Below are 26,644 nucleotides of genomic sequence, written 5' to 3'. Positions count from 1 at the left end.
ATCTGTTTTTACATACAAATCTGTTATTACATACAAAATTAGAGCATCTATAGATATGGTCCCAGTCAATTAAAAAAACAGATGCTCCTATAAACAATTCAAACAGTCAACGCATACTTATGGTAAGCTGTAATAAAAACAAGCACTAAACTTTAGTACCACAAATCATACAGAATAGTATATGAATAGTATTGTTCAAACAGTATTAAAGAGTTTTGAAAAGATGAGGCATAAGAAAAGGTCTAGAAAAAGGCAATAAAAATGATTAAGAGGTACAGGAGATCCTTTTTCCAAGAAGAACTTAAAGCCTTCACTAAATTATGGCATGATTCAATAATGATAAGAAGCTAAAGGTAAATAAAAAAAGAAAACTCAGAATGTAACTGGCAATTGACTTTCAAACTACCATAAAAACTCCAAAGTCTCCAATTAACTTAGACAACAAATGCTGGGGGAGAGCACACAGGAGGGCAAGAAAACTACAGGAAGTTTTAAGTGTTTGATCAACCCTTGACTTCACACGAGACAAGAACAGTCACGAAAGGGTTACTGATGTGAATAAAAGTCATCCAGGTAAATTACTTGGAATAAAATTTGAGAGACGGCAAACCCAAACTCTTCAATATAGATAAGGCAAGCAATAACTGACTGCATGCAAGAAAAAACAGCTTTTTTTCATATATGTTACAAGTAATGGGACAATTCTAAAACACAGTGCAAGTCACTACTAATAGGATTAAAAAAAAAAAAAAAAACCGCTATTTTGATCCTAGTAAACTACGCCCATTCTCATATTCTGCAGAAATTCACCCACTTCCCATATTTGAATACAACCTCCGAATCCGTTTACCTCAAAATTAAAGCTCTATCCTAAAACACCCCTCCCCAAATTTTCTCAGCATCTTATAAGAAACAACATTTAAACTGCTCTGTGATTCATTAAAAAATATTCTAATAAAGTTTTGGAAAATTCTAAAATAAAATATATTTGCAAAGAACAGCGTTTTAATGGAGACTTAGCAACTTTAGCTTATTTTTTAGGACAAAGAAAAAGTATTCCTCCCCATCCCCACAACAAAAAAGATTTGAAGAGAATTTGAAAGTAGACTGGCTTAATTAAAAAGTTAGCAATGAAGTAGTAAGCTTTTTTTTCCAGATCAGTGTTTCAAAGCTAACCCTGGTCAGAAAAAAAAAAAAAAAAAAAAAAAAAAAAGATTAATACTAGAAAGCTGTCCAGTGCCTCATTTCCAATTCCCACTGTAGGTTATGTAACTGTACATAGCATTAGTAAATTTGCTTAGACATGCTGCAACTGTGATCTAGACAGGTATTTTATTATTTAACTTAGAACAAACAAATGATGCATGGAAGGGTGGTTAAATAGAGCTAACAAAGAAAAACACAGAACAGCTTAGAACCTCTAACTTGAACAACCAAACCTTCCAAGAAAAAAATATTCTTAATGTATTACACAAACATATACATACGCACTAACCAAAAATAAACCTAAAATCATTAACTTGCTACAATCATAAACACCATATCGTTATTTCCAGTTAAGGACAAACAGATACCAAGATAAAGTAACACAAAGAGTAAGCAGGATGTTTTTACTAGTTGTTTTAATGACAGTAGTACCTGTCAGAAGATCTGATAACCAGCACTGAATCCTTACAGTGCATTCCTGGGCACCTTCTGGCCCTTTGCTAAATTCTTAATTAGTTCTTAAGTAAGTTCTGCTTTTAGTGGCACCATCAGTCAGGTTCTTGTGTGGGCAGACCCAGGCGCCACCAAATTATGAATTATCAAGCTGTCTAATGCTACCTGCAGTACAAATATATACCGTGACACACTGGTAACAGCGAAGGTCCCACGCTGACAACAGATCTCACCAATACCAGCTGTGTATTTCCATTACCATTCGCACATTTGGAAAGTTTTAGAGGGAGTGTATACACAATAGTACATGCAAGGCTTCTGAAGATAAAGCAAATCTTGCAGCCTTCCCTAACCTTATAATTACAGCACGTAAGTAAAGATGTTTCCCAATGTTCACATAAATATGATATAACCTGACTGAAGCAAACACTAGTGTTTTTTAATAATTTAAAAAAATATTATCTGAATGTGCTAAATCCTCATACTTGCACAAGTTTATACTTAGAAACGTGGAGTTTTGAGAGCGGTCAATTCATGTAATTTGATGCCAAAACATTTTTTCAAATACAGATAATTTATTTTTACCTCCAAAATGAAGTCTCACCTTCTCCTATTCTTGAACCCGTAGGCAGGAGCGAAGCTGGAATGAATCATACCAATTTCATTCTGCTCTTTGAGAAAGCTCAGAGCAGCAGCTATCATAGGAACTGAAGGAGTTCACTGTAAAAGTGAAGATGAAAATTTAAAGCAACTCCTCCATTCAAAAAGTCTCATTTATGAGGAACAAAAGAGAGTTTCCACTGGTTAGAAAAATCTAAATTATTAGATGTTCATCAGTTAGAAGTTGCCATGAGAGACGCAGTTCCCTTGACATACCAAAAGCAGATTTTTAACTGGAGTTATATCAGTCTTCTTGCAAATCAGTCTGAATTTAGGAAATTAAGGTAGTTTTCATTCTACGGCTTTGTTCCAAATTTTCTTGGTGACATTCTCCTTCCTCCCTTGTCTCTAACTAGTCTTTGGCTAGTTAAGTTCTGAAGCTTTGAGTTCATAGCTTAGTTTTTCAATAAATCTGTCGGAAATATAGCCTAGATAAGAATGTCACTTCATTGAGAAATACCGTTATTTTAAAGGTACAGCTTTCAGAACTTTAACCTTTTCCTATAAGCTGCCTTCCAATCAATTTCACCAAATTCCAACCATTTTTCTCAGGGACTATCTTTTCCATTCGGAAATAACTTTTCAGCTCATTCCATGCAACAGGTAAATAACTATAAACTAAATAACTAATACATTCACGTAACTTCTAGAAAGATGGACAGTCAGGGCATCGTTTGGCCAGGATTTTCATTTGTGGTGACATCCAGATAGAAATCCGAGGCCCACCACTTGTAAACAGGATCTGTATTTATGTGACTCCTCAGCAGAGGTAATTATATGGAACTAAGTGAAAAATCCTAGGAAAAGTATTAACAGAAGAACTGCAGAAGTTCTGCTATACACAGAATTCAACCTGCTCATTTAATCTTTACATTTCCTTTTTGCGCAGCAGTAAGCTGACACTTTCATTAACAGCCATGCTTATAGCGTAACTTCCATTTTAACAGCATTCTTCTGGGAACTCCAAAGCAGAAGCCTGAAGTTGCACTTTGCATCCAGCCTTATATAAAAAACCACCATAATGATCATGTGTAACTGATCATAATTGATTCATAATTCACCCACTTTCACACTAGCTCTGAGACAGTATTATTTACTGAGAGTACTTCGAACTCTCCCTGAAATCCGGTAAGAACTATAGCGAATATCAACATCACGACAGCAGTAGAGCCATTTACGGTACTGAAGTTTTAATACAGATTTATTAGCAATAGTTTGAGACCGTTTTAAAACTATATTACAACAAACGATCACCAGGGACTGCCCAAGATATAGGAAGCCTGCTTCAAGTGTTTTGCCTACAATACAGAGGGCTGTATTTTAAGAAGTCACACAACTGGGTTTTCTAGAAGAGACAGGTCATTCGGTTTCATGACTTCCATTCAAGTCACCCTACACAGCATGTATTTTTGTTAAAATGAAGTTGCATCCTTTTCCCTCTTAACAGCCCAACTTTGCCCAGAAAGAAGATACGAAATAGAGGTACATACAGTATTCAATCCAAACAATAGTACAAGTTATGCCACTGGGGTTTGTTGCCTAGATAAAGCACTAAGCAGAACACAGTTAAGACACAAATGCAGCCGAACAGCATGGCATGGAAGCACTACCAGGACATAAATAAGCACAGGAGAGAAGTACATCCTTCTCCTCTCCCCCCTCCCCAAAAAAGTTAAACAAGTATTTTTCACAAACAAGTATCAAATTTAATCTAGTGTAGATATCAGTGTCTTTCTTCCTCCGAGATCACTATACTTTTCACTATACTTTGATCACATTTTGGGGCCTACTTAGCACCTTAAAGGTTATAGCCTGATAAGATCATTTGATTTATTTTTACCTTATGCACACCCACCTTTTCAGATACTCTTAAACTTGGTCAGTTAAAAATGACTTTTGGAAGGAAAACATTGAGAAGCCAGAGACATCACAAATGAGATGCTGTGTAAATATGTCCTTGCTTGATGTGCACAAACACAAGAGAAAAGCCAACTGTAACAGTCTAAAAAGGCGAAACACTGAAGGAAACATTCATCTTTCACATTACTTTTAGTATACTGTCCTACATTCGGGAAGAAATGCCTCTGAAATGAAAAAACACACATTTCTATACTACTCCTCTAACGGAGATGTGAGCTTATTAATGAAAGGTAGGTTGTTTCTTTTTTTTTCTTAGGCAAAGGAATTAATGAAAATATCTAATGCTAATGCATTTAATTTGAGAAAATTTTTCTAGAAGCTTGGTTAGCAAGAGAGAAGCCTATCAACCACAAACTGGGAGAAATGGATGACAGTGGTAAGAAAGCTCAACTATTAAATGACATTTCAGAATATGTAAAAGCAAAGCAATGTTTTAGATCATTTTTCTGCTACTGGTCAACTAAGAAAATCTTCTCGTGCACAGCAGCTGTTGGCTCTTACCCACATAGTAATCACGTCAAAGACAACTCAGGGCGGGGGGGGGGGGGGGGGGGGTGTTTCTGATAAAAATCAGAGATGCTACCCAAGAAAGCTCCTCAACAGGTTGTTTTTGTTTTCATTACATTCTTATCCTACTAACTTTCTTTCCAGATCTCAAACACGTGCATTAGCAACATCTCTTTTACACACAATGTTGCAATGCAGAAAAACAGATAAGAATTTTCACTTTTCCCAACAACTCCTAAGCAGTTGTGCATGCTAAAAGGAAAACGCAAAGGATTTACTCCAGCTACCAAGACCTAGAATGAAGCCAGGCTGCAACTGTCTGCGCTGAGAGCAAAAAGTCGCAAAGTATTCTGATGGTAGACTGTAAGAATAGTAATATGCACGATCAGATTTAACCAGTGAAGAAGTTATGCAAGTAAAGAGCAAGTGAGTTTTCAGAAATATGACCAAGACATAACCAAGATCCTGCCTTCTGTAAATGCGTTAGAGGAGACTGGTAAATAGAGAGGAATGTCAGGTGCCATCATAAATATGCTCTAAAGGAGATTATGAACCTAGTGTCAGTAATCACTTGCAAACAGAGGTCACATCAAGGTCAAGCAGAACATAATATTACAATCTACATTTTGTGTCTATCCCAGACTTGGTCAGCTGCTGATTCTTAAATGCCATCTCAATTTTACAAATGTCCTCAAGGCCTACCTCTCACGTTAAGAGAGTCTGAGTTGACACCATGTGAAGATTTGTTCAGAAATAAGAGCCCTCCTATACTGACATGAAATAAGTTTTACAATAATTTAAGTCTTGATTAATTGGGCATAAACACCCCACTGTAAAGTTTTAATAGCTGTAGAAGGCTCACCTTTTCTGATATAACCAGAAAAATCGTTAAATAAACTGCAGCTACGAGGCTATTTGCCAGAAGCTAAATATTTTTAGGTGCCCAAGGACAAAGCCTAAAACACATTACAAAAAAATCAAAAAGATGCTTGTTTTACTGAAGAATAGTTAGCAGCTCTTTAATCACCGCATGGTTTGAAAAACTAAATACCAATACACCTCACAAGTGAGGTCTTGTCCAGTCATTCATAAAACTTCAAACTGTCCATTTTCTTTTCTGGAAAACACATTTCTAAAGGATGCACACTTGATCAAACTTGGCACTTATTTATTGCTATTTTCCTCCAAACTGCAAGACAAAATCTGCAAGCAGACCAAAATAAAGTTTATGAAGGGGAACTAACTAATCTGCTCAGGTAGCTAATAAATTCAAATTTCACAGCACTCTTGAAGAGCTACCCAAGTTTATAAAGCTGGCAATTAACCTATACAACTATCTTTTAGTAAGATCTTTTCACCTGCAAAAAGTAAAATCAAAATATTTTTCTCCCCCTTCCCCTCTCTCCACACTTTTTGTAGCACAGTTTGAATTATTTCAAAACACAAAATTACTTTTTACCCCTGCTGGATTCAAAGCTCACCACAGTTTCCTTTACTTTCTCATAAAAAATCTCAAACTCAGGGCTAAGATCAAGTATGGAAACTTTCACATCCAAGAGATACAGCTGAATCTGAAAAACAGTTATCAATGGAAACCATTTTGGAATCTCAATTGCTATCAATTTAACAAAAATATTATGTTTCTCGCAGGCAAATTGGAGTGAACCGCAAATATTAGCAGATATTATTACAAATACTAAAAATAACTGAGAATAACATTAGAGGAATAAATATAATCCAATGCACTCTACTTAAAAAAAAAAAAAAAAAAGGACTAAACATTTCAAAATACACACATATAGAACAGAACAAAGAACATATTGTGAATCAACTTATCTTTTACAGCATGGACGATAAAGCCTTAATCATAACAAATCAAAGTAACCGAATGCTACGAATTTGGTCTTTTTGCTTAACGATACAAGAGTATAGCTGCACAGATAAATTACTTGTTGGTTATACTTAAATGTCTTATCTATATTGTGTTTTGGGTGTTTGTTTTTTTTATATATACAACTTCTGAAAATTTGTGAGCCCTGAGTAGGAGTTTGTTTATAAAGTAAGGGTGAAGACCTATTGTTCCAAATGATTCCCATTTGAAACTGTACAATACATAACTGTGAGAACTCCATAAAAGGAACTACTGAATCAGCTTACTAATATTTTATCTGCAACTCTCTGCATGCAAATAAAACTTCCATGCCATGAAAATTATCTTAGAAATGATTCTGTCTGACTCTTCTGATTTATAACATAATCAAATTCTTTCAAGTCGTTTTTCTAGCCATTCAGGTAAATAACAGGCACACAAGCTCTATTTGCTAAGATAATGCCCATTTAGGAAAAAAAAAAATCAGTGCTGGCGTTTCAGATTTTGTAATAACCTAACCTACAAATCTGTGTATAAACGAATTACCAATTGTGCCCCCTCCCCAATCTCTAAAATAAACAGAGCTTAAAAACTTGTTTTTCTAAATATTTCATGCGGGTGCCAAGGGGAGTTCCACAGTCAACTGCAGTGCAAATAACCAGGCCCTAAATTATCATTTTAAAACATGTACAACAAGGCCATTTTAAATATTATCTCCTTTCCTTCTTTGGCTCACCGCATACCTTCAGAGAATTCCAAAGTACACGTTCACCTACAACAGGAATAGATACCCTTGTGCTACGACCGTAAATATTTCCTTTTTTTATTTACCCCCCTGTGATAGCTTCCTCAAGTGTGATTTTGGCCTAGAATTATAGTCAAAATACCTGTTATATAAGGCCATGTCTGGAGGCACATACGCTCTAAAAAATATATATAACCCTACCGAAATTATTCATGGAAAAAAAAAATAATGGATGTCCGCTCGGATATATTTATAGAGAGTAACGTGTGCATCCCGCCCCCCTCCCAATTCTTCTCCCATCCTTCTCCTCCGCCAAACTCGGCCAGAAGTAGCCGTTCAAAGCTGCACGGGCCGGATCCCCAGCGCTTTAGGAATACCAACAGGCGAAAACCCTTTAGAAAAAAATAAAGCCTCCGTTTTTCATGTGGACACCAACTGCACGGCTTAAAATTAAAAAAAAATAATAATAATAATAATAAGGGAGGGGGGGGGAGGGGAAATCGCTCGGCGACGCTCCGCTCCCTGCCCGCCAACGCTGTCAGCGGCCCCCCCGCCCGCACCAGCAGTTGGCCGTTGGCGACACCACCGCGCGCCGTTGCGCAAACAGATATTCGCGTATCGGTTTAAAAAAAACAAACTTTCCGCCCCCCCGCCCCCCCCCAACGGCCGCCACCGCCGGCTCCGGGAAGTTGGTGCGCGGCGGGCCGGGCCGGGCCGGGTCAGGCCGGGGAAGGGGAAGGGGGGGGGGGGAGGAACCGGGGCAGCGGGCGGCTCCTACCTTTCTTGGCTTTCGGGGAGTGCCGGCGGCCGCGGGCGCTGGCGGCTCGCTCTTCCTCAATAGCGGCTGCTATCTCCGGGTCGTCCTCCCCATTGTACCACACCAACAGCTCCTCGCCGGGCGCGATTGGCTGGCGGGAGAGAAGAGACACGCGCGGCACCAATCAGGCGGCGGCTTGTTGGCGGCGGGCCGCGGAGGTGGGGGGGGGGGGAAGGGAGGGAAGGGGGGAGCGGCCGCGGCGCCCACGGCTGTGCCCCGCGCCGCCCCGCGGGAAGGGCGCCGCCCGCTCGCTCGCGCCCCCTGCCGGCGGGAGGGCCGCGCCGCCGCGGCGTGCGCAGCGCCGAGCCCCCGGCGCGACGCGCCCACCGCCCTCGTCGCCAGCGCTCGCCCCCCAGCCGGGGACCACGGCTCAGCAAGGGGGAAGACAGAGGCGGCAGCTACCGCGCGTTTCCAGGAGGTCCGCTCAACTGAGCGCAACAAGGGAAGGACCGTTTGCCCTTCCACGTTATTCCGCTTCTTTTTTGTTTAAATCCAACCCAAAGATTCAAAGAACAGGCCACTGAACGGGCCGTAGCGCAGTTACCACCAGTTCCCACCACTGCCTCCATCAGCCTGATCGATCCTTAATTGACAATTATTTCCTCCTTAAAATAGTTTCAGAGCCCTACACTAGCAAGTACTCCAACTTCGTAGCCTAAGATGTAGTGCTGTCTATTTCCTTCAATCCCATTTTTCTCCATTCCCTGAACAATTCTATCCAAAGACAAAAACGTATTTGCCTTCCTATAGCCTAACTGCAATATCCCTTTTCCCCCCAGAGTTAAGGAACATTGGGGTGCCAGAAATAAGATACTATTTTTAAAGTCATTACATGAGAGCAACAGGTATCCTAAGACTTTTATTTCCAGTCTGAAGCCAAAGGCAACTTTTCTATATGGAATGATAGTGAGACCCGTTTGTTACGGAGCACTTCTTTTAGTTGGTCTCCCAGCACTTGACAAAGGTGACAGTTACCTCCATACCCTCTGGCACTGGAGCAACAGGAGATGCAAGATCCCCAAAACTACGTTAAATCTGCAAGTTCCACTATAAGCAAAACCTACTTGGCTTCCTTTGCAGTTCTGGATGCCTGATGGATAAACAGCGGTAAAGATATTTGCATGGTCCCATTCTGCAGCTGTCTAGCAGCAAGGAACGAAGAGAAGTTGGCCAACGCAAACAACTTACCGATATATAAAGAGACTCCGAGAAAGAGTTGGCAATGCAACCACGCAATGATAATGAGCGCATAATTTGTTAGTTTCGTGTCTGGAACTAATATGCAGCTTGGCGAATTGAGTTTTGGAGCCATTATTCTCGAGTCTAAATGAAGCCCTCTAACCCGGTACTTCTAAGGTGCAATGCAGCAACAGCTCCCTCAGTAGCAATACTAGCGAGAAGAGAACTACACTGACGAAACGCTGCTTGTACAGCTACTGAGGGCACCACCACCTCTACCACCACCTCCAGGAACCAACTTCCTCAAAGCTATTATCTCTGGCTTGTTTGTCTAATAGTGGTAGGTTGGGGTAGTTTAGTTTAAAAAAAAAAAAAAAAGGAGTGAATTATGGACAGGCCTACTGGGCTGAAATTGTAACCATCACGTGCTTTTTCATGCATTATGCTTTAACTGTGACAGGTAGCATTCTTCAATCTGGCGATTTTCTTTTCAAAAGGTTTCCTTTGAAGTGGTTTTGAAATGTGTTTTCTTTTCAAAAGGAGCATCCAAAGTTAACAGAGTCTGTGCAGCATGATGCAATGTTTGTATGTGTACAATGAATGGCATTATACAATCTGAGACATACATTCACCTGTCTGACCGTATACCAGTATGTTTTTCCCCCACAGATGCCGTCTTTCACTATAATACTGTGCTTTTGCACATGGATGTGGCTCACCTCCCCCCAGCTGTGACCCCAGTGGACAGTTTGTGGACCGATGTGGTAGTACCTGTGCGTATTTGTCTTCGCTGGAAAACCCTATTCTATTAATTAACACTGCATTCCTATGTAACAAGTTATTATAAACCTGTTTGACACACCCTCCTTCCATAAGCAAATTATTTTCACCTTAAAAATCAAGAACAGTCTCAGTCAAGCTGATTAGACCTTTTGAAACTGAGTTTTCTCTGTAATTTATTATAATAATTCTTGAAGAAAAAGCATTAAGATCAGCACTATGTGCACAACACCACTATTAAAGTAGCTCATTTCATTAGGAGAGGCAGGAAGAACTTCTGAAGCCCCATAATGAGTTTAAGCTGTTTCAACGAACTATCACAAATCTCACGGATACCGGGGAAAGTATACGCAAAGCGGCCTACAAAGATCCCTAGTCATCCAGTAAAGGGGAAGAGAAGATGGAAGAGAACTGTATTTGCTTGTGCTTACTTAAAAATCCTATCCTAGACCTCATCAGAAGTTCCCCAACGTGGAATTTTACTATTCATTTACGACAGAGAAGAGGGAAATGAAAACTCTGTGCAGCTTTGAGGTTCTTTCACACCAAGCAAATTCAGACTTTGCTTATCTTAGCAATGCAGCTTAGCAATCAGCTTATTTAACTTACAAATTAGAAATGCAGAAAAAGCCTAAGAAAAACATGGGAAAAAATTAATAGCTCTGGCAGCATCACCAGGTAAAGCAGGGTAAAACGACATACAAGCCACCAAGTCCTCTTTTGGGGGCAAGTCAGAACTTTATCGTTTGGGCATCACCAAACAGAACTCCCCTATATTTATCAATCACGATAAAGATCAGGAAAGAACCATGTGTACCAGCACCTGGAAATTTAAAACAGTTTTGAAATGGCAGCGCATGCACCACAACACATTACATGCAGGAGAAGGATATTTAAAATATTCCTAAACCTACATTAACTGCAGGACTGGTCAATCTATAGCAGAGAGCATTTCAACTATCTGATTGTATTTACAGAACAACTTTTACATGCCACTAAGAGTGAGGGCAAAAATATCTACCCCAGTTAATCTACAGCCTATATAAGATAAAAAATTATGTTTATGTGCCTCTACATCTATTAACTACTTGCAGGAACATTTTATCACAGAACATCAGTATGTACACTGTTACTTATTAAATGCTTTTTTTAGTCTCAGTGATCAGTAAGGAGTTATGTCAATCTAAGGCACAGAAGGTGAGACAAAAATAAGCATTTAAATTAGAGACATACAAGTATAAGTACTTTGTAAAGCAGAAAATGGCACAATATTTTTTCCACGCATGAATTTTCCCCGCAGTTTCTAAATTGTTGGATAGTAAGAACTGATACAAAAGACAAAATAACAGCCAAATGCTTTAATGTAGTAATTTGCCCTTGAGATCATAAATCTGAAGTCTCCTACGTTACTTTTTTGCCCTATGCCGTCAGTCTCTTGCAGCTCTATTTGCAAGTTGCTCGACACTATTTCAGAAATCTGGTTTCTATAAATTTATTGTCACTGCAAATAATGAAAAATAAGTCTATGACACGCTAGATAGAACAAGCTTTCTTAATGCTCTCCTTTGGTTTTTATATCCATGGAACGGACAAGGCACATTAAACAGAATGTTGTATTAAAAGAATTCCTATTAAACTGCAATTGTCCATTTGCACAATTAAAAACCTGAGATGTGACTTTCTATATCTTGACCTATAGTATGCTGATTGAATGCTCAAAGCTCAATGGTTGTGAAAATTGTTTAACTTCATGTAGAAGTTACGTGTCACTTTAAAAGTGACATTTGCAAAATCAGAATTTTCCTTAGGTATCACCTTCAGGAGGGTGGGAAAAAACAGTAAAATATATTGAAATAGATTGTTTAACAAAATAATTGAGAACCTAGGCATGCAATTTCCGTCAACTAACATTCATTACTAGGAACTCATTACTCTCCCAACACGGAGCAAAGTTGAACTTTACTTCATAACCTCATCCTTGCATAGTGAAGCAACTCAGAATTATACCACCACCTCTTAAAATACCCACCATGTTAGCTGTGTCATAGATGTAGTGACAATCGAGGGGCAAGAGGGGCAACCTGTCATACTGCTGGACCACGGTTACAACACATCTAGGACTAACTTGGTCCTGGAAACAGGACCAAGTGACAGCTTGGTCACTTCTGAGAGGCATGAAGCTGGAACTACTAACACAAGAGATCTCAACCTGGCTCCTACAGAGCTAGTTCGGGTTCGTCTGCGTTGCATTCCCGGAACAAAGAACCCAGGGCACAAACAACTCGGTGGGGTTCTACCTACGTCAGCTCAGGTCCAGGAGCTCCCGCTTTGTGCTAGACCCAGAACCAGAACTATCCAGGGCTGCTGCTTCTGCAGTGAGCCTTTAAGAGGCTTAGTACGTCGGCACGCCAGCAAGCCTACGTGCAGAGCCAGCCGGGAGGTAACAGTTTCTCAGGTAACACTCCCTCCAACGAGCATACAGTGCAGACACTGAGATGAATTTCTAGAAGTTAGCCTGGGTTTGGTACTGCTAGCACTAAATTGAAGCATAATAATCCAGGAGCACACAGGGAAACGCACAGTACAAATATATCCAAGTTGGTTGCTGCAAGTGCAAACAAACTCCATCGAAATCAAAACTGCTCTTTGAAGAGCCCCATTCACATCCCAGTCAAAAACTCAAAATCTCACCACACTGCAACAAGTGCCCAGACAGATTTTGAACCCAATAAAACCGGTCCTTACTGGCTGCTCCAGCATGCTTCAGGAAGAGTTGCTCGACAGCATGATCTCGTTGGCAAGACTTACTAGAATAAAATTCATCAGGTCACTAGAGAAGATAGTCAAGAAGATGGAGAACAACAGACATTTCAGGTACTGAAGCAAGGTGTCTGTTGCTTTGTCAGCATCGCTCAAGCCTCTTTTAGCAGTACAATGATCTTCCAAAGTGGGATACTCTCCATGAGAAAACCAATTTGAAGTGTGAATGCCTATCTTTACTTATCAGGACTAAAACCATTGCAGAAAAGATTCAGTAAGAGGAATTTACTCCAAAAGCACAGTGAAAGCACACTAACATTAATGAACAACTGACTATGGGCAAGGGAGGAGGTAACAGAGGATAAAATGTCCAAGAAAACAAAGCTAGCTACGGATTCACACCGAGAGCCTGCCCTCATTGAATAAACATTAGAAGAGATGTCACTAGTAGGGCTGGCAACAGGGAATCTCTACTTGAATGCTATCTCAACGCTATTAGAAAATTCAAAAAAAAACATTTAGAGGTTTTTTCCATCTAGTTTAAGTGACCTAAAACTCAGTAGCACAGTATAGAAGTTTTACATACATTCATCTTGCCCTATAAACTTCAAAACTGCATGATAATAACCTACTCTGTCATCTAGAAATGTTGTAGACGTTGCAAGGAAATATAAGAAACAGGCACAGACTAAAAGCAAGACTTTATACACCCAAAAAACCCTTTATTAGAAGAAGAGTGGAACAAAGTATACCCCCTGCTAGTAGATTCACAGTTCTCAAAGATTCAAGTAATTGCAATAGCTACAATATTCCAACACTAACATACTTCACCGTTACTTATAATCTAACCATTCTTCCCCTTGGTTTGGGAGATAAAATTCCCCACAGATTACACCCTTTATTTCCTCTCACACCCTAAACAAAGCTGAACGCGAATAAAATCAGGAAAATTTGTTTCATAAAGCTGCCTATAAAAGTGTCTTGGTAACCAGTCTTTTTATATGATGCAAAGACCATAAAAACAAGTGATTTCTGAACAAAGCCTCAAACAGATCCTCAGTGCAAAGTGCCTTCAGTATCTACAGGAACTTAGCAATTAACCTGTTACGACTATCCATCCTCATTTGTATCAACACTGATGCTACATCAAATCATCAACAAACAAAAAAGATGGAACGTCCATACATACCCTCATTTTTAACAGTTGTTCATAATGTCAACTGCATTGACAGGGAAGAACTTAGACCAATGAAACTAAGCATTTGCAATATTTTAATTGTATGTCATAAAATGCTTCAAAATCCATTTAATACAAAAGGTAAAAAAAAAGGATTCGGATAAAGGGGAATTAAAGGTATTTAAAAAACCTAATAACTGATTCTTCAGACATTGATACCTTTAAGCTTTTGTAGTAAATGGTCCTGTTGATCTCCAGAGGAAACAGATTTTGCTCCTTCCCCGAACGAGCCCAGTTTATATACCGTAGCCAGTTCCCTTTGTTGGGATCAGTTGCATCAACACACATCCATCCCAGGTTTGGGTAATATACCTAAGAAAGAAAAATGACATTTATCCCAAGCAAACGGACAACTACATTAGCGTTGAAGCATAAATGCACTAAAACACAGAACACATTTTAAAGCTATATAAAGTAGTAATCAGCTAAGGAAAAAAAAAATATATACAAACACAACAGAAGTTTAATTTTACTGTCTGATGAATTGGGACGAGTGACTAAATAAAAGTCAGCAGTATTTGCTTTATTTGGAAAGAGAAGAGAAAGTATAATACACATTTAATCTTGCTTCAGGAGATTAAAGAGCATCTTCACCATTCAGAAGTTTTGTGATGACTTTGGAAAAAAAACTGGCCCATCTATAAAGTTCTGTATGGTCCAAGATGCTACGTAAATTCTTTGGTTTCCATTTATGGGCAAATGTTTTGAAACTCTGCTCATTTTACATTCCAAGATAGCTTGCAATAAAACAAAGTTACTGACAAGTCTTCAGTATTTTCAGCTGACTCGCAATTCTGCTTCTCTTTCAAGATGTGTTATGTGTCTCCCACATTTCTTATTATAATCTAAGCTAGACACCTATAAGAAAAGCTTTCTGTGGATGCTACGAATGTTTGCCGAACCAAAGAACCCACCACTTCAGCAACTGGAGCTGGTTTTTCTCATTTGTCTGTTATTTAGAAATAGTTTGTCTCAGGAGACAGGCATACTGGCAGGTACACAGTGCCTCAGAAGTACTGGGCAGCTCACAGAATTTCAGAAAAACGCCACTGGAAAAGTATGTGTGATTTGACTAAATTATGTGGGTTTTTTTCCCTTTTGGTTAAGTCTATAAAGATCAGCTTCTACCTGCAAGAAATCTCTTTGCAAAGCCCCACCTCCCTAGCTCTTCATCTCCTGCAGTGTTTGCTTAGCACCAGCACAGATAAAAGGAATAAACTAAAATTCAGACCTCTCCATACCTTTTCCATTCTGTTACACACTGCTACAGCTTTGTTTCCCATACATAGTTTACAAATAATTCTAAGTCTTTTCCAAAGGTTTTACCTGTTTTCACTTTAAAGTACCCTTTTACAGTAGCTTAAAAATAAGAACCATTTAGTGAAGTTCATTTCTTTCGTGCTGATATCCTGCTGTTTTATTAAAACAGAATTTTATCAATCGCGAATTTTATAAAATGTTTCCATAGACACGTCAAAATCGTCTCTGTCTCTTTCCAAGCGAGAAAAAGGAAACATTTCCCTCGCTTAAACTGTTCCAGCCTGGATTTCATCAGCTGACTTTTGAAAGAATGCTCATCAGCACACCCAACCCTTGCAATATGAGAAAGTAAACAGCTTCACAGATCAAGACCGTAAAAGCAATCCCTTTGGTTAAAATGGAAGAAAAGAACAGCCAAACAATGCCGTGGAAGTGTTAGTAAATACAGAACGTATGGCAAAACATAATACCTGCTTACTTTTCAGTCAAAGCTTCTGATTTACTGAATTTTGTTTAAAGAGCTTGTGCACTGTGGGAAAGGAAATAGTTTTAACTCCTCTGTGTAATATTGTGACTTTAAATGATTCCTGTAAACCAGGATCAAGACCATTCAGTGCAGTTGTGCCGCTCATTCTGAACTCATCAGCAGGTGGCATTTCCCTCACAGTTTTCAATCACTTGCCATCATTTTCCTGTCAGTGGCTTTTCTCTGACAGAAAAGGAAAATACGTTCAATTTATGTATTTCTTTCCTCAGCTGCAGCAAGCAAATACTGGCACACAAAACCCATCTTAGTCATGTAGCATGACAGTTGGCAGTTTTTAACTTTAAGCTAGCATCTCCAAGCGGTTCTCAGGAGCCTTACTTTTTCTTTAGATTAACTTCACTAAAAAAAAGAAAAGGACTCTTGGCAAAAAGGCTGCTCTGATTTTGCGAAAGGCCCTCATACAGGACTACTTCCAAACACCATCGTTCTTTCATAAATTACATTTTGTAATAGTTAAGCTGCTGGAGTGGTTTCAGATATCAGCATATGGGGCCAACTGTTGCGGTCTCATTTTAGCTGACTTCTCATTAATTTCAAAACCAGTATTAAAGCAACAAGCAACTACTCTGAAATCCAGTAAAGGACCCTCCTCATTCCCAGCGTTACAAACTATGAAACCTTGTAACAGGCTGTTTGTGACTATCGTCTTTCAACAAACTTCGAGAATATTAAGACATATCCAATGAGAACATTCAGAATCCAGCACTGAGAAGTGCACGGTCAATGATTTACTGGACTGTGATCCAATCTTACTCAATGTTCTTGTACCAGATCAAAATGAGATACACTTTATATAGGGGAGTTTCTGAAAGCAGCAACTCAACACAAACATTCTACTTGAACGCTTTCTTCTGTTACTGATAGCGAATTTGCATTTATGAGAAACTGTTTAGATCCATTTCTCTGATAGGGATTAACATTAAGTTTTGTACACGCATTCAGTGTTCCAGGCATTCTCATTTTAGCAAGCTAGTGGCCAAGAAGGATGACTGCTATCCATATCGTCATCCTAAAAATTTGTAAACTGGCAAGTATCAGTCCCTCCCATCCCTCCTCCTCGACCGTTCACGCCTTAAAGGCGCTTGCTGTATGTGCCTTAAAGGCTGAAGTCTTTGGGAATAGCTATGAACCGTCTTATTTGAGGACACTGTGGATAGGATTCAACTCCAGATTAAGACACCTAAATTTTTCAATTTGCATAATAAGACGTAAGCCTTATGACTATCAGCGGAGCTCAAAGAGCTATTCAACCGTCCAAGCAGTATGTATTCACTTTAAGGCAAGCCCAAATACAAGAACTTCCCCTGCTGTTGAAGACTACAGAGGAACACAAGAAATACTGCAACTGTTGAGAACTTCTACAAAAACTTTAAGCGCAAAAGCAACTCTAAAATTAAAAAAATACTCTATTATTACTCTGAAACTACTTGTCTAAAAATACATGTTTGTAGTAGAAAGCATAGATCGATGATGATAATTCTGTATAACAACTACATCTAGAATTTCTGGAAAAATTAAGGGGCAAACAATATATTGACTGATACTTTTCGCATTTACAAGGCGTTTCTTACCTCCCACATGTATACATTGCTCTTAACTTGAGATCTCTTTTTCTTGTCACCAACAAATGGACCAAACTTCTTGCCTTTTAAAATCGATTTTGTTGCCCAGACCCCTGGAAAGATACATACCAGTAGTTACAATGAATCCACCTGATTTCAAGCAAGTGTTCTACACAATTCAGACTTCCTAACTTCATTAAATGTTTGTCTATCTCAGACGGGGGAGCATTTTACAATAATAACATCACAACAAGCAAAGTGAAGTTAAAGTGAATTCAGGAAACATCTCATTACTCCCCAAACCTCACTCCAATTGTAAAAGGTTTAAGCATTTGACTGGTTTTATTCTTTGCTCACAAGCTACTGTAGGTCTGAAGACCAAAAATGACTTCTGATTTCTCCTGTACCTCAGATAATACTCAAAAATACCATGAAAGTGTTTTCCTTACGGGTTATACAGTGTAAAGTTCCAGATTTCAGCTACTTCACTGAGTAAATATGTCACTAAAACAAAAAAAAGCTACTTGCTTGCTATGAAACACATCCAGGCAAATAAAGCCCCCACAGAAGCTGTGAAACTAACTAATACTACATTTAGAAGGAAAGCACATGTAAGATTGGTGAAAACGTGTATCTGCCTGTAAGTGTATTGACAAGATTTAAATGAACTGAAAATCTGGACAACGTTTCACTTGTTTTAACAAGAAAACTAAAAACAGTTTTCTCCAATACTTAAGACAAACTCCATGGAAAACAGTCAATTAACTTCCTGCAGGTATGTAAGGACAGGTCTATTAGGAAAACACTCCATTTCAACACGATGACACTGACTTTGTGAAGGGGAAAAAATATTCTAAAGGTATCTCTCTCTTTCAGAGTTATAGAAACACAGTCAAGTAGTAAAAGTTTTCTAGAATGTTTACTGCTTATAGCTGACTGAATTCAAACATAACGTTCCCATTCAGACCACACTAGATCAGGTTCATACTAGAAAAGATTAACCTTATTCCAGAAAGTTCAAAATCTGCTACTAACAGTAACGCATCCACTGTCAGGCTTATTCATCAAACTACTGGCTTAAATTACCAAGTCCATAACTGTAACTGCCATCAGAAGTCTCCTGAGTCAAACCCCATTTAAAAAAAAAAAAAAACACACACACACACACAGGCATTTTTGCATACATTACAAAAACAATACTTTGCCCCATATAGTGGCTTTCAAGTCTGCACTGAAGCTGTCCTCATAAATTAAACTTTTTATACTGATTAGACAGGGAGATGTGGAAGAGGGACAATAGTTAAGATGTCTGCAAAAAATAAAAAAACCAAGCTGGAAAAGGTGAAAGGGCTGTAAGTGAAAGTGAGTCGACGAAAAAAACCATACCAATATTTTCATAACCTAATCTATTTGCATCTTGGTCTACCTTTGACCCAGCTCCTGATGTTCTGGAAACACGAGCTTGGGCTCTGGGAGAAACCGCGGCAGAAGTAGATCCCTCTTTCCAACGTAAATCATTTCATACTAATGTACTAGGGATTCATGGCTACCCAGCAGAAGGGGGCACTGTATTTTCACAGCAGCTGTGAGCGATTTGTGTGAGCTAGCGTAAAAACCTCCATTATCTTTTCAAAGTTGTAGCGCTCACCAAGCCTTGTCTTGTCGACAGCAGATGGGAAGAGCTTCACATCCTCAGGAAGCCCTCTAAGCACATGCTCAGGTACATCAGCTAAGGTCTCCACAGTGCCAACAGATTCCGTTGTGTTCTACAAGTCAAAAAAAAAAAAAAAAGAGAAGGACCATGACTATTAGCAAAGAAGAAAACACAGACGATCCACCCGTAGAAGCAACAACAGCTTGACTTGGAAGTACAATTTCCAAACTGCCATTTCAGCTAGGGTTCCCTCCATCAATATTCTAACGTAGAAGCATCTTTTTTAATCACAACATTAAAGTTTTCACCATTTTCATTAATAGCTGTAAACGCTTTGACGCGGAGTTCTAATACCACATACATAAAGGTCTTTGAGATGCATGTAGAACACCAACAACTGAAGTTTTGGTAACTATTCTTCTGCTTTAGTTAATGCATGCATTTTGACTGAAAGCAGTATACGGCAGGTAAATCTAACTGATGGGGTTTCCATACAGCTCACAGGCCCTTTTGCCATTTCATTCATTTCCCTGGGCTTCTCCTTAAAATCAAACCCAAAACTTCCATTTGAACTAGTCAGAGAATAGAGCTGAAGGTATTCAAATTCTCCTGCCTGAACATGACCTACCTGCCAACACTACTATACCATACTCGCAGATGGGAAGAGGGAAGGACTTTTTTCATACATTGGAAAATATCTATCCACAATATTAAGTTTACTTGAATAAGTCCATTTTTCAGAATACGGTTTTCACATGGGTTCAGGCTCAGCATTAAGTCTGTGAGACCTGTGCTGCTCATTAATATGGTGAGCTAAAATTCATCCACAGAACAGAAATACAGGTAAGAGATTACAGACTGCACTATTTTTTTTAAACAGTTATGTCAAGAAAAACTACATTTTACTTGGATTTTACACAACTAATAGCTTTGTTACATGCTACGTTATGCTGAGACAAACTATTCCTTTGCACTGTTTCTGATTTAGCAAAGCTCCTTCAAATTTCACATAAAATATAGCGTAAAATAGTCAAGTCTCCCTGCATAGTCTATTACGCTTAGTCTTTCTTCAAAAAGTAACACAAAAGAGTTCACAGAAAAATTGCCTCAGAAAGCATTTTAACACCTAAGAGCTGTCATCACCATGAAATTTCAAGTTCCTTAAATGTTCTGTTGAAGTACTAGACTTAGTACAAGTACAGAAACGATTTCTAAACTATTTTTAAGCTAGACAATTCAGATTTTTCAAAGAAACATGTAGGATGAACACATATTAGCTCTTACATAACATGTCTGGCCAGTCTCACTCGATAAAAAAATGTTTAGGAGGTAGATGAATTTTCCCTCTAAAAAGAAAACTATGAATAACATTCAGATCTAGCCTCTTCTAAATGTTAACTGCAAAAAAGACTTTCATTATTTTAGGTTTCAGCAGTAGGTCTTAAATACCATCTTTTCTGCTAGAGGATGTTGCTGATTGCTTTTGAAAGACTAGGACAGACTAGTACATTTAAGAGCAATATGATGGCTCCCGTAGAAGCCTTCATTAGCTGCGCACCTTTTGAACTCTGAATAGTCAAAAGATGAAAACAAGCTGTCAGAAGTGTTTCAGGACAGACACACATCTTTTGTCCAAATTATACAGCTGAAGCATATTACTAGAATTTAAAATAACTAGAGGCAAATGAACTGTGGTGCTAAAATAGATATGATTAAAATAGTACGCAGCAAAACAAAACACAGGAAGCAGAGGGGAGGGAGGTTTGCTTTTCTTCTTTCATAGCCATTCTATTGACAGATTTCTTAAATCCTGGATTTCCTACAGAGGATAAAACTGCAGAAGTTCCTAAAAGAGAGGCATAATGAAAGCACAATGCACTGAAATATTAGCAGCTGCTTTACATTACCTGTTCTACACCTAGAGACTAACCTTCAGCAAATTTTTCTTTAAAATATAGAACAAACATGGATCAAAAATCTGCTAGAGCCAGCAACCCTACCATTACGACCCTCCCCAAGCAGACTTCCGTAAAGGTTAAGTATAATCATTTTCCCAAAACACAAATAATTTTAAATAGGCTTGTTGGGATCCATTTCAGATCTATGGCATGCAGCTTATCTCTATTGTAACTGACAGCATGAATGAAAAGGGTGGCTAAAGAAACATTTGTTTTTAATCAAACTTTGTTTGACTGAACGTAAACATTTGGCTGTAAGAAGCCACGGTACTTGTGACCAATATGAAGGCAAAATCTTTATCTATTAAGATAATCTTTATTAACAGGGAAACAGAATTTAGGAAATTAAACCCTAAAAATGTAAAAATTCTAAGAAATATTTATTTGTATTCAGCACACGCAATTCTAGGTATTTGCCATTTTCTATATGTTTTTAAAGAACCCCTCAATTCTTGTAAGTGAAACCCAAGCTGTTTTGCAGTTTCCCCGGGTACGCACTAGTCTGATATTTGTGTTCATAATGAAAGCTAACTGGTATTTTACCTTACAGCACACAGAGGTCTTGAAGTTTCAAAACAAAGCAATTTCAGCTCCAGAGCACTTATGTTCTGAGGGTCGAGTCCTGCTTGTACAGCCTTCCAATTTAGTTTTGTCAATCATTTCCTAAACTTACGCATAAAAGTTCCAAACAAAACAAGCGTGTATGCCTCTATGCATAAAGGAAAGAGTGAAGCAAAGTTTCAATAACAGGACTAACCTGCCCAGAAACACAAAGCGATAATTTTGGAAACACAATGCAAAGTCAGAACATCAGCTATGCTCAGCCACACTGAGCATAATTTCACATAAGTTCGCAATTTTTTTCCTCTTCTCAAGTTATTACCTCCAGGGATACCCGAAGACAAAAATCTAATCAGTCTCAAAAAACAACCTAAAAGAGTTTCTGGCATTGCACCAATCCTGCAGTTCTTCCGCCATACTGACAATTCAGTAGCACTACCTTTACTTGAAAAAGGTCTCCCGTGAGAAAGATCAAACAAATTTAAGGAAAAAAAAAACCTGTATACACAGTTCTGAAGTGCATATAGCTCACAAAAGAGTCGTTTCATCTGTTGAACGTAGGATGTTGCCATAAATGAACAACTACAACGTATACCAGAATGATACATCATCTACCCTTGCCAGGAACACACACGACCATACTCATATGTACTACCCAACACCAAAGGCCAGGGGGACAGAGATTCACCACGCTGCATTTATTGGAGACTAATAACGTTCATATAGACTGTTATGGTGGGGTAGCTGACCTGAAGTTCATATTCAAATGTACTTTGCAGCAGCTAGCTCACAACCCAAACTTATCTGTAGCAGCAATTAAATTCAAGCAAGTCTTTAACTAAATGGTCTCTCTGCACGCAGTACATAGAAGCAATCACAGACCCTTTCTTCCTCCCTTCCCTTTACCCTGCTATTCATCTCACTCCAAGTGCACTGTAGGCTACAAAACAAAGCTTAACATGTTGTGAAGCTACACTGTGATTGCAGCAACGGGCAATGAATCAGGCCAGGAAGAACGTATCTACGAAGCGGGCTTTCAGAGAGAAGTGTCAAAATATGCAGTACCTCTGCAGAAATTCTGAACAAATTATTGGGCCTCTTGCTATCATTCTGCTGCTCCACTTACAACATATAAAGACGTCATTATCACTCCAAAGATCAACTCTTAGAGTATTTGCATGTCAAGTTTACTGCTCTGCTTTGCAACAAACAGGTTAAGCTAAAAGGTAGTTTTTTTGAGAAGCTAACGGGCTTTAAATATTGCTTTCATGGTTAGTATTTCAGAACCCTAAATGTGAATTATAACTCCCCAATAAATCAGCAACCGACACTCCTCAGCCAGCAGGCAATAACAGAAAAGGTGATCAACCCATTTTTATATCAAAACTAGAAAGCCAATAGAGTTAATAAGTGATTTGTAAATGTTTTAATAAGTGATTGGTTCAATGTCAGTTTTCAGGAAACTAACAGGTTCCACAGGCTGCTTCTAATAGTTCTACTATTGTTCATCTACTATATGGTAGTAAATACTACTCACCCTTGCAATAAGCATAAAATAATTAGCTCTTCATTAGCTAATTATAATCAACATAATATTTGTTCCCCATAAAAATGGCTAGAATTTCAAAGTTACAAGCATGCACAGCTCCCCATAAAATCAGTCCACATCATGGAAGCGTGGTGCCTGGTGAGAATTAGGCACATGCTGAACCATGTTCAACAGCCCTAAAAATAAATACCTGTCTTTTGACATCTAACTTTGATCATTCTCGTCAGGAGCAAGTTATACTGGCGAGAAGAGGAACTCCTAATTACTTAGGCTCTAAAAAAGCTATAGCTGGTGTTGTACAGATAAATAATTTGGACAAATTGTCCAAGTAAATCCTGACTTTCTTGAAATTATTCTAGCTGTTACATAGAACTACGAAGCAGAGATGTGACACACTAGTTTACATACACTGAATAACACTCACAGCATTTTTCATTGAGCACTTATGAAGTATGTTATGGTGAAAGTTGCCGGGAAATATACCAATAGCTGCATATGCAATGAAATCTAAGATTTTTCTCTCTAAAGCAAAACGGATAAAGCTTGCAAAACTTCTACTTGGCATCCACTCCTTGTGAGGATGCTGAATATGGCAATTCTTCTCCTTTACATTTCTGAATGGGACTTGCTAACCATAAGTTTAAGTTACCCGACTACTCATTATGCTTCTGCCAGCTTTCTTCAAGAGCAACAGAGAAAAATGATAAAACCACAGTCATAGCAATGTTATTCTACTGCTGCCGTGGTAAGCCTTAACAGCTGCACACACAAATCCTAGAGAGCTATTTGTAGGGAAGAAAGACACCCAAATTGGAAACTATGGAAGGCAGAGAATGCCAGATATCCCTTCCCATCCACACGAGTGTAGAGCCTGGGAAAAATTCTCTAGTTATAATAGCTGAAGGTGCATTAGAAGCAGAAGGAAGTTTTAATTTGCTCTTTCAAAAATCAGAAAGGAAAAATAACGATGAAAGATGACTGATTTTCAGGCATCTGTTCGCCTTAAACAGATACGCAAAGAGTCACGTCTCAGCAGAGAAAAATCTGTCTTTGTAGCTTACCGAACTATGAAGCCTAAACGTCTTTCCAGTACATTACCCCATGACTGCATTAGGAGGGCCCCAATCCTACTTTTCACAGTGGTTTCTAACAAACGGTACGTAGGCTGATGAGGGACATTGCAGAGAGCGAGCACAACAGCTATCAGAACAAGGCAATTTAAGTTTCAAACAAAAGCATTCTTTACAACCAGAGCTAGATAAGCGATGGAAAATCTCAAGCCCAAAGTCTGATTTATCACATTTTTGCAAAGCAAAATTAAATAAAATCAGAATCAATTTAGACAGAACTATACGCTACTGTATCACACGCTTCGATGCGGGCAGAATCCTTAAGAGCCATACCTCCCTTCAGCATAAAAAGTTCCAGAACTGTTCTGTCATTTAAGAGAAGTTTATCTGCAAGTAGTAACAGATAATCAGAACTTAATTCTTCATCTACCTACACGAATCAAAGCTTAGCAACTACATTCAGAGAACACAACGCTGCAATCCTTTCCAAACCTGCTATATTAACTTCACAAGGACCAGAAAATTGGAAATGGCCTTATATATAACAATATATTTCACATCTCAAGTGAATGTTAATAAGCAACCAAAAACTGCTCAGTAAAATTAACAACTTAATTCAGTCCAATCAGTGCAATCGCATTGTATTTGCAATTTAAATGTAGTTATTTAAAGCATTTTCCGGATCGGAATTTGTCCCTAAGGAATATCTACCTACCAAATGAAATACTACGAGTTCAGTCAATGATACTATAAGTTTGCCAACACTGATCATATTTAAGATGACTTTTCTGTTAAAAAAAAAGTTTACTGCTTGTGTGCTACAGTCAACTTATGCATTTAAAGTCCTAACATTTCTCACTCACTCCCACAGTCCTAACTTTTCACTCACCCCAACACTGCAATTTTGAATACAAGACCACCTGAACTTCCTTTTACTTTTAAATTTATTACTCTGGAGCTCATCACAAATGTTACACTGTTAGCATTCAAACTTGCAAGGGTGAAGTGGCTTTAAAAAAAAATCAAGGCAAAAAGTCATCTGAAGGCTGGGGATACCCTAACTGAAACTTTTTCTTGTTTGCATGAATTTAGAGTCCAGCCACTTTGTTAGAACCTTTCAACACTTTTATTTTGAACTTATGCAATAATTTAGCAATTACCAGCAGTTTGGTATACCACCTTCTACATAATTACACCAATCACAAGTTAGATTCCAATATTACAAGCAGTGTATAAGCAGAGGAGAAATAATAAATGCTACAAGGCGTTTATAGATGATAGAGAGACTGGAACAACAGAGGTAAAAAAGTCATGCCAAATAAATGGTGAATGGCAATCACTCAGTTACCATTACGTTTTGGTGAAAACAGGGCTTTATTAACATAAATGAAAACATAAATGAAAGGACGCCAAGAAGAGAGAAGGACGTGGCTGAGGTTAGAAGGGGTAGCTGCACTGTGAAAAGGAGATGAAGAGACTAAGGAAGAGTGCTGACGCAAACAGCTAGCAACCACAAGACAGGTCAGTCAGAAGCAGAAAGTTCTCTGCTTTACAACCTTATTTGGCCACTCCTCTTGGCAGCAATTCTAGCACGCGTGCCTGGAGATTAAAGATATTACAAATATTTGAAATCTTGAACAAAAAAGTGAAGAATTCGGAAGGGAACGGGGGAGGGCAGGGGGTTACAAGCATAGCCAGAACTGGCTAACTTACACCTTCACTATTTTTTTTTTTAAATAACTATCCATACAATTTTCCAGGTAACCTCGCAACCTTTTCCTACCCAATCTTAATGCAATATGAGACACAGTAGATGTTACTGATGAAAAATCCAAGTTTGCTTGCTTTTTTAAATAATTCAGACTATTCCAATGAAATAGTTTTAATATTAAAGGAAGATTTTTTGAAATAAGAAGAGAACACAACCCGTCTGTCCTGAGACAGCAATTTTCCAAGAAACGCAGTAATATTAGTTCCATTAAAAACTGCATTTTTTTTAACCCTTTTTCTCCTTACTACAAGGCAGAGGCCACATCAAAGTACTTATGAAGTGGTTTTCCTTCACTACTTCAAGAATGCTATGGGGTGAACAACAAAACTAACAATCTTTTCATATAAACCAATTTAACAAAAGTTCAGTTAGTTGCACGGTCACCAAAGTCGCACTAAAAGTGGAGATAAGCAGAATGAAAGAAATATGAGAAGACAACAGTTGAAAGATGCTTGACGTGAGGCAAAGACATTCCTTATACAGACCTGGCACTACAACTTGTCAGTGAATGAAATGACAAGGGCACTGCAAGAAAAAACACCACAGGGTCGATGCTGAATACACACTTAACGTGAATG

The 26,644-nt window shown here is 38.6% G+C and overlaps 1 protein-coding gene across 16 annotated transcripts in view; it reads right to left on the bottom strand.

Moving 5' to 3' along the window:
• Positions 1–26,644, bottom strand: part of PRDM2 (PR/SET domain 2) — a 76,019-nt gene that overhangs the window by 39,123 nt on the left and 10,252 nt on the right. For 10 of the 16 annotated variants that reach the window (XR_011135825.1, XM_068916170.1, XM_068916166.1 and 7 more), the window contains 4 exons: positions 19,152–19,269; positions 17,513–17,616; positions 14,294–14,446; positions 8,140–8,269 (listed from right to left, as the gene is read on the bottom strand). Coding sequence is in view for 10 of the 16 variants with exons in the window: in XM_068916166.1 (XP_068772267.1) it covers positions 8,140–8,269; positions 14,294–14,446; positions 17,513–17,616; positions 19,152–19,269 (505 nt within the window). In the remaining 6 variants the exon portion in view is untranslated. Of the gene's footprint in view, positions 1–8,139; positions 8,270–14,293; positions 14,447–15,864; positions 16,104–17,512; positions 17,617–19,151; positions 19,270–26,644 lie in introns of those variants that run through there. The other 6 variants (XM_068916175.1, XM_068916173.1, XM_068916171.1 and 3 more) reach the window with 5 other exon arrangements.

Source organism: Struthio camelus, chromosome 21, assembly GCF_040807025.1.
Source record: "Struthio camelus isolate bStrCam1 chromosome 21, bStrCam1.hap1, whole genome shotgun sequence".
NCBI lineage: Eukaryota > Metazoa > Chordata > Aves > Struthioniformes > Struthionidae > Struthio > Struthio camelus.
The sequence above is the reverse complement of the archived record's forward strand: the minus strand, read 5'-3'. Positions and strand labels throughout refer to the sequence as shown.